This window comes from Paralichthys olivaceus, chromosome 18 (genome assembly GCF_024713975.1).
Source record: "Paralichthys olivaceus isolate ysfri-2021 chromosome 18, ASM2471397v2, whole genome shotgun sequence".
Taxonomy (NCBI): Eukaryota; Metazoa; Chordata; class Actinopteri; order Pleuronectiformes; family Paralichthyidae; genus Paralichthys; species Paralichthys olivaceus.
Genome location: NC_091110.1, coordinates 11917639 through 11926536, shown reverse-complemented (window position 1 = coordinate 11926536; position 8898 = coordinate 11917639). Strand labels below are relative to the sequence as shown.

At 38.9% G+C, this 8898-nt stretch overlaps 1 protein-coding gene across 1 annotated transcript; it reads right to left on the bottom strand.

Annotated features, from left to right (window-relative positions):
- Nucleotides 1-505: 505 nt before the first annotated feature.
- On the bottom strand, nt 506-7250 carry smad4a (SMAD family member 4a). The gene is made up of 11 exons (XM_020082085.2): nt 6902-7250; nt 5856-6205; nt 5573-5747; nt 5276-5305; nt 4987-5187; nt 4687-4794; nt 4446-4496; nt 4158-4341; nt 3844-4012; nt 3394-3532; nt 506-2708 (listed from the first exon to the last, which is right to left on the bottom strand). Exons 2-11 carry the CDS (start codon nt 6093-6095, stop codon nt 2497-2499), a joined length of 1509 nt encoding a protein of 502 aa, XP_019937644.1. The 5' UTR covers nt 6096-6205; nt 6902-7250; the 3' UTR covers nt 506-2496.
- Between the last annotated feature and the right edge of the window lie 1648 nt (nt 7251-8898).

Here is an 8898-nt window from a genome sequence, read left to right as displayed (position 1 = left end):
TTTGTGTCCTAATTATTTGATTTGTTCTTTTGGTGAACATTTTATCGGATATGTTGGCTAAAGTGCTTTTTGTGATTTTCTTTTCCCTCTTTTTTTTGGGATAATGTATAGTATCTGATATAATATATACACACAAATTTCATGTGACTTTCTTTTCGTGCGCTGTTAAGTTTTCTTCATATCTTCTCAAATTTGGCGAGCAAAACCAATGCGTGTAGGGTGATTTGTATCGTGTATTTTGCATAAAAAACGAGGACAATTGGGGAACTTTTATATTTATAAAGATATTATCATTTAGTGTGTCGTATTGATGAATATAGAAACTATTAAAGACACATGTAGTTTGGTTTTCTGAATATTTCAGATCTCAGCTCAGGCTAGCTTCTTAGTGTTGTTTTCTTAAAATTTGTGACACGTCTTTGCAGTAATAAATGTTCTCTTGTTCAAAGTTGAGCGTCCTCTCTCCCTTTTGGCTCACACACACACCAATCAAATGACTAAATCGTAGTGTTAGCCCATTCAATTTTATTCAACCATATTCATACAAGTAAACACCAATATCATTCAAACTCAGTTCAGAATGTTTTTTACGATGAGCACAAACTTGTATTTCCTGAAAATTGTACAGCATTCCTTTACTTTTTTTAAATTTTTAAATCATTTATATTTTGGCCAGAGTTCATCACTGTAACGGTAGCAAAAAAGTACAAAATACTGCAACAGCTGTAAACAGAGCTCCAAATACCAGAATATTGATTGAATATTGCAGAGCAAAAACTAAACTCATTCAGTTGATGATGAAACCGAGCTTTTAGATGCGACGTCAACACTGAAATGACGGCAGGCTGATAAACCGTTGCACTTTTCCAGAGGGTATTTTTGGCATCAATATGGCTACGCTTCCTCTCATGGTTCAGTCCGCACTTGCTTTTCTCAGCTGTCTTCTACGTCAAGTGTTATTCTCAAATGAAAGCAGGTGGAGGTGAGCTAACATAATGTGATTCTCCACCCAAACATATGTTTTTAGTATGAAGGATTCGCCATCCGCAGGTTTGAAAGGTGGATCTCAATTTTCTCTCAAGATTTCATATTTCCTGAACCACACCTCCTGTAACTTTTAATAATCACTATTTCTTTCAAACCTGCTGAGAGTGAATTTGATACTGAAAACATAGATTTTGAGCAGGCAACACTTTGACCTACCCTGGGGTCCAAAAGCAGTCTCCAACGTTTGCACCCCAGTGTACATTAATTTATTTTACACTATACTAAGATTATTATATGGATACAACAAGTAACCACACAGGAGACAAAAGAAACAAGACAACACACTTAGGCAAATTAATAAAGTGCTAATGGACACTAATGGGCATCTAATCATTACTAATAATATTAATCAGATGTATAATAACCTTTCTTTCATTTCAATTCAATTCTGGGGTTTTGTAAAAGTTCAATAGAAAACATAACTCCTCTGCAGCTAGAATAATGCAACAGTTGTATAAAGAGAAGCTGATCTGAACTAAAATGCTCTTCACCTTATTAAAAACAACTATTCAAAAAGGGTGCGTATAAATCAAAAAAGAACATTAACAAGGGCTTTCAGCTTTGAAAAATATTCAAGATTACATTTTACGAGAAAATGAGCAATGAATAACATGATCTCATGTAAATGTCCTGATCTGCGACAGGGAAGAAAAAAATCTCCACTTACGTGAAGCCATATCAGCACCGGAGGGCCAGTGAAGGAGGACTGGACCGGCAGTATACACCAACTGAAATCACATTTACATAAACAGGGTATATGACAGGTTTGCATCCAATACAAGGCTCCACATTGTGCTCAAATGGAATCGAGCAAAATAGCTTACTCTCTTATTAAATAGTTTAAAAAGGAATTTGGGGCTCCAAACATCTTAAAATATTACATACAGAAAATGTCCAGACACATGAAAAATACACAGAGTACAAATGGTTCCCTGTTTCTTACAGTGTCTTTGTCAGCATATGAAACAATCCAAGAGCTTTTTGGATCTTTGAATCTCAGTGGGAACATGTTCTTTACCTCGAATCTCTTACAACATTTTAATATCAAACTTGTGATTTGAGAAACTTGATCACTTCATATTGTTGTGCAGTTGCAATTGGTGAACAGTGACAGGATACTGGCTTCCTTTAACATGCTCATCCTCTTCTTTCCACTGTGCTACAACTCCTCCCAATGTGACTCACATGCTCTTCCAGGAAGTCACTGAACTTAGACCTTGAGTGTAACTCAGTAACCTGACGACTGCTCGCAGCGCTGCATTTGAAATCAGTGTGCGTATACTGCCTACTTTCTGTCCTTGTTCTTTACTCCTACAACCTCCTCAGTGTCCCTGTAGTTGAGGTCCTCCTTCGGTGCTCCGGGCCTATAGGTGGAGTGGTCTGTCTAAAGTACAGTCTGATATTTTCTTTTGCTTTTTGTTGGTTTTGTACAATTAATGTCTTTTCAACTTAGTCAAGAGGTTGAGGGTCAGCTATGGGCATGGTGTGCAGAACTTCATCCAGTAGCTGCAGAGCTCGGTGTAAATGGATTTCAATCCAGCAGGGTGTCTCTTTAATGCTTTGCCGTGGGTAGTCGGGCCCCCAGCCTTTCACGAAGCTCATCCGCAGGATGCACAGCCTGCGCAGGTCATCAACCCCGATGCCTGCAGCAGCAGACAAACCTGCAGGGGAGTCACAAGCAGCAACCTTTAGATCAATGTAGCACTATAGGCCAAACCAAAGCAGATATATGTCAGCAAAGTTACTGCTGTAGTTAAAGCTGGAACATAAACCAGACACAATGTCAAATAGAAAATGTACTACTGCCATTATAAGCACATCTCCCACTCAGATCGAACCACAAGTTTTACTGGATAAAATGAGAAATGAGAAAATCCTAAAACCTGCATAGTATAGCCACAATTTTCCCACTTTGGCTGTATACCTGCACTAAACTTGTCTTAAAGTGTAAATATGTACATTTTAACCTCATTATATAATCTGACAGATTGACCTGAAAAATGTAGTGTAATGGCCAATTTTTACACATCTGGGTCTGTTGGGGATAATATTCAGCCCTGCAGTAAAATATCTGCTTAGTCCTTACAGACTTAATAAGTTAGTACTATAATAAATATTTATATTGTCCTACATAATACAGCTTCTCATTTGGTGAACACAAATGAATCAAGTTGGTTTAGTTTAGTAAAGAAGTTATCCATTAAGAAAATACAGACTTTTACAGCACAATGCAGTGCCATAAAAGTCCCTGATGAAAGTCTGGAGGCAAAATGCCTAAAACGGGACGAGAAGCAATCATAGTAATACACATGCTGGAGGGGAAAGTGCAGCAGATATAACACTCACTGATGGCTGGGGCGATTCCTCCCACTGAGCCGGGTCCGGGAATGTTTCCAGCCACCGCCGCTGCCTGAGCTGCAGCTGCTGCTTGAGCTGTTGCTGCCTGCTGCTGCATCTGCCTGTGGCACTGACGCAAGTCAAACACCTGGCGGGGGACGAGACAAACATCTGATAGCAAGCCAAGATATTGAATGAACACTCAACCATTTGCCTGTCACCTGAACAGGCCAGATTCCCATTCTTATAAACGTTCCTTCGATAATACAACAGAAAAGAGGATGCTCCACATATTTCACTACAATCTTAAGCTTTACTGCATTAACAGTTAATCAATCATACTCACATTAGAGTGTTCATTCCATCACGGCTCAATTAGTGGTTTGTATGCAAATATAGCCGGTGCCAGGAACACTACTTTCTGCTGTTCACTGTATAAGCAAGATGCTGCAATCTCACCTTGATGTAAGCACTTGGGTAGATTTTGTGAACTGCATCTCCGGGGGCACGCCCAGCCTCTCGATCCAGGTAATAGCTCTGCACAAACACTGCGTGATCGCTCAAACAGCGCACCCACACATCTCCTTCACCTTTGCACTCCAACTGCACACCTTTACCAATGTGAAGCCTGAGGTCAGAAAAGGGGAGAACTTAGTCAGAGAGCCCTGAGACATGTTATCACACACACACACACTGTCATTTATTAATTATACCTAGAGACAGATAATCAATGGTATCTGCTTGAATCAAAAATATCATATGAGGTAGAGTACCTGGCTTTTTCTATGTTCTCTGTCCTATGAACATTGCTCAGTTGGCCCAGGCAGAAGCGATCCCCTCCTGATGGATCCACATAGCCATCCACAGTCACTATTGGACAAGTGGATGGCACCTTAAACGTTTCCCCTACCTGGACATCCATCTCAAAGTAAGCAATGGAGCACCAATATTCTGGAGCTGAGAAAAAAAAGACAAAATGGTTTATATTGATTACAGTTCCAGTTTTCGGATGTGTAAAGGGTAAATATGTGAAGTTTTTCCATCTATAGCTTGATACTCACCAGGGTGATTGGATATGGGAGGCTGGAACGCTATTTCATTGGTAACAGGCCCTGCAAGATAATGTCAATATTCATTCTGAGCAACTCTGAAACCACTCACACACAAGATGGGATACATCATTCAGATATTAGCACACTGAAAAACCATCTTAGATTTGATTCACACTTCATGCAAGTAATATAATTTGCAAAGATTGTTGCTTGCATAGATATCTTATTATCTTGTTTTCGTTCCACTCACAGTAATGCCCTGTGTGAGGCATGGGTGGGTGATGCTGTAGATGACCATTCTGGTGCTGAGGCACCGCGGGGGTGAAGCTGCTGCTCCTGCTCCAGTTGGGGGTCGGATCTGTAAACATACATTCAAAAGAGTTTTTTTAGAATTAATCTTAAAGCTAAACAATGAAAACTTTGTTTTACAATGACATTTACTTTTTTAGGAATTATGTTAACTATCACATTAATTTAAGTCTGACTGGCAAAAACATGTTTATTCTATACATTTTGCTTATGTGTGTATTCCCTGTGAAGTGTCTATTACTTGAGGGTCCAGCATTGGTTGTGGAGAAAGCAGAGGTTGAAGCTGAACTGCTGCTCTCCGGGGGGAGGAGGGTGGGGCTGCTGAAGGTCTCTTGTGGGCCAGGCCTTGACGGCGGATGCTGGATAGTCTGCAGGTGGCTCTCAGAGCTGGAGTGAGATTGCTGGTTATCATAGTCATATTCATCCTTTACCAATAGTGGACCTAACAGAGGATGACAAACATGGTTAAGGCCGATGGTCATTTACAAAAATTAGAAGCAACGTAAAGAGGAAGTGTGGCAACTCCATACCTGAGCTTGTAAGCGTCAGTACTGATAAGTCTGGGGAAAATAAGAATTAGAGTAAGAATAGATCACTGCATCATATAACTTCATTATCAATGAGAATATCGAGTAGCAGGGTGCATGTGTGGTTCTAATAATGACTAAAGGTGCTGTGGAATGAGGAGATCAATAAAAATAATAAAGCAATAAAATACGTAAAGCATTAATTAAATGAAATAAAATAACCAAAGCAATGAAACAAATCAAATCAATAACCTAAAATAATGTGATCTCGTTACAGCTAACAAACTGACTCTCACTTACCGATGCCTGGAGAGACCACCCTCTCGTAGTGGTATGGGTTGACACAAACATTGTCACATTTCAGGTCAAAGGCGTACTGGCAATATTTCACATGTTTCAGTTCATTCTTGTGTAGATCAGGCCACCGCCACAGTCGAGCATAGACAACATGGGGAAAACCTTTACGTCCTGCAACCTAAAGCACAGAGATGAACGTCCAATGAGAAAAGTAGTGCTTCTGTGGTAGCTCTCACAATTTTACCTGAGCACAAATCCACTTGGTGCTGTAAATCTGTTACTGTACCTGTAGACGTCCATCCAAAGTCCGCTGTATGGTTACACACTTGCTAGGATGCGCTCCATTTGTAGTGATGGCTGTGATAAGGGAATCCAGCTCATCTTTCTTCTCCTTCAGCTTCTTGACAAGACTCTCAATAGCCCGTTTGGCGAAGCTTTCGCTCTCGCCTCCCTGCCGGTGGCACATCAGGCTGTGCACAATGCTCAGGCAGGCGTCATTGCTTGTGGGAGTGTTTGTGATTGACATCTTGCTCCGTAGGCTTCAACCTAGGGGAGGCTTTTCGGTTGTATCCTCTATGCTTTTATCGGTAGAGGTGACACAGTGAAATGATTGTCGATCAAATGCTGCCCAGCGATCTAAGACAGAGAGAGAGAGGACTGGTTGAAAGGTTCACACCAAAGTTCACAATGCAGTTGATGAAGCTGCACTCAGGTACAATGAATTAAAACCACTTAGATGGCAGTAAAATAACACTTGATAATTGCAGCACTAGCTATGGTTGATCTTTGATTTAAGACCCATGTTCATACATGTATGGTAACTTCTGATTCAAGTATACAACCGCTGCATTAAAATCATAGATCCATGCATGCATGCATATTTATATGAAATGCAAAACAAATCATTTGTATGGTACAGTCACGATGTGTTCTCTTTTTTAAGGGCACATCGCTGATATTGGGATGAAGATTAAATGAACATGGGAGTCAATGGTCAGGGTTTAAACAGTCATTTCGCAGCTAACGTTAGCCATGATGGGTGTAGAGGCTAATAAACACATGTAGCAATATCCAATCTGAGCAATGCTCCAGCAGTGCACAGTTAAACCCGATTTTAAATATATTGATTACTACAAATCACCTATTCAAAGTAGCACACATGCATTATCGGTATGATTGTAAAAAAAACACACGCAGTTAGTTACCATTGCCCAGCTAATGTCGACGTTAGCTACAGCTGGGTAGCGTAGCCTTAGCTGGCTAATGCTAATGTATAAGCAGGTCGTTTCTTAACATGGCGAAAACCAAACATACATTGGTTAATGTACTTACTGTGGTTTCTCGGTGCGGCAGTGTAAGTCCAAATATCGCCAGATAATACGCAGGCAGCTCTAGATACCTAATTTTCGATATGATGTCCAGCCCCAACTAGCTTGTTAGCACGTACCCTACAGCTAACAGCTAAGGTTCATCAACACCCCAAATTCGCTACCACGCGAAATGCTACAGAATCATGTTAGCTAAACGCGCACTCGTTCAGTCTGTATCTGTGTAATACTCAAATGGAAACTAACAAAACAGAGTAAACTAACAGCGTTAGCCGGTTAGCCGGTTAGCTGGTTAGCTGGCCACGAAAATAAACAAAAAAAACTCATCCCCACCCTCCAGGCTGCGACTGCGCATGCACCCGTAAAGTGTGACAGGCGTGGCGCTGCTGTTTGTTTTTCCTTTAAAAAGAAAATTCCACCACAGCTCCTGTCTGCAACACATCTCTGTCCATATGTCAATAGACCCTGTAGTTTCATTTACCAGAATATACAGGTTCAGGTATTTATATAGGATTTGTTTTATTGTGTGCTTCATTAAGGTTGTACTGCACCAGATGTTCAGCTTTCTATCTATCTATCTATCTATCTAATATCTATCTATCTATCGATCTATCTAATGTCTATCCATCTATCTATCTATCTATGTATCTATCTATCTATCTAATGTCTATCTGTTTATATATATCTATCTAATGTCTATCTATCTATCTATCTATCTAATGTCTATCTATCTAATGTCTATCCATCTATCTATCTATCTATATATCTATGTATATATCTATCTATCTAATGTCTATCTGTCTATCTATCTATCTAATGTCTATCTATCTATCTATCTATCTAATGTCTATCTATCTATCTATCTATCTATCTATCTATCTAATATCTATCTATCTATTTAATATCTATCTATCTATCTAATGTCTATCTATCTATCTAATGTCTATCTATCTATCTAATATCTATCTATCTATCTATCTAATGTCTATCTATCTATCTAATATCTATCTATCTATCTATCTAATGTCTATCTATCTATCTAATGTCTATCTAATATCTATCTATCTATCTATCTATCTAATATCTATCTATCTATTTAATATCTAGCTTATATTTGATGAGGATATTTTAAATATATGAGAAGAAAACAAGGTGAGTTACAATATGTTACCTCAAATAGTTTAGTTGTGTAAGACCATATAACTTTTAAAATGTATTAGTATTATTATTCTTTTGTTATTGACTTCAAAATGATTGTAATACATATATATACACATTAGGCACACATCAAGTGACTTATAGTCACAAAATATATTTATATATATATATTATATTTCCTCCTACATACTCTTGTTTGCTGTGATGTACTTTGAATTCAAATAACACCTATTATGGGACTGCCATAAATTAACAGCTATTAAATATACATGTGTCACCCTGTATACAGAGTGAATTTTACAGTGAGTACCACAAACCACCGTCTGTGGACCATTGACACTGAACTCCTTCTGATAAGCCTGATGCACACAGGTTTATAATAACTCACTGTCAAAGTAAACATCAGTTTGTCCTGCATCTGGGAGAAAGTCTTTTCTTGTCACCATAGAAATAAAGTGATAAAAATACTGTCTCCTTTTGTAGCATAGATGATTTTACTGTGATAAACAGTCTCCCCCTTGTGGATATGCTGTAATATAGTGTGACATTATAAATAATGACAAGAGCTCCACACCCAAACCTTCCAATCTCTCATATCTGCCCCTGAGTTGAGCCATGAGTTTATGGTTTGAAGTTGGCATCCAGTGAACCCTGACTAACACTGACTTTGTTGCTTGAGATAGATGTGACAATATGAACCTGCCCGAATGTATTATTGACTCAGTGGATGTTCACTTTTCCAGACTGTGCAAAGGTCAGTTAAAGGAGATGAATGTCCTGTGAATTTCCTCCTTATCTTTTCCCTAAATTATTGACCTTTGACTTGTCGTTCATTTCATTGAT

Bases quoted from the DNA above. Each gene is read 5' to 3' on its own strand.
- smad4a (XM_020082085.2), bottom strand. From the start codon at position 6,095: ATGTCAATCACAAACACTCCCACAAGCAATGACGCCTGCCTGAGCATT. The intron at 5,748-5,855 runs GTACAGTAACAG...TCTGTGCTTTAG, and splicing joins CTTTGGATGGACGTCTACAG to GTTGCAGGACGTAAAGGTTT. The intron at 3,533-3,843 runs GTGAGATTGCAG...GTCCCCCGCCAG, and splicing joins ACCCAAGTGCTTACATCAAG to GTGTTTGACTTGCGTCAGTG.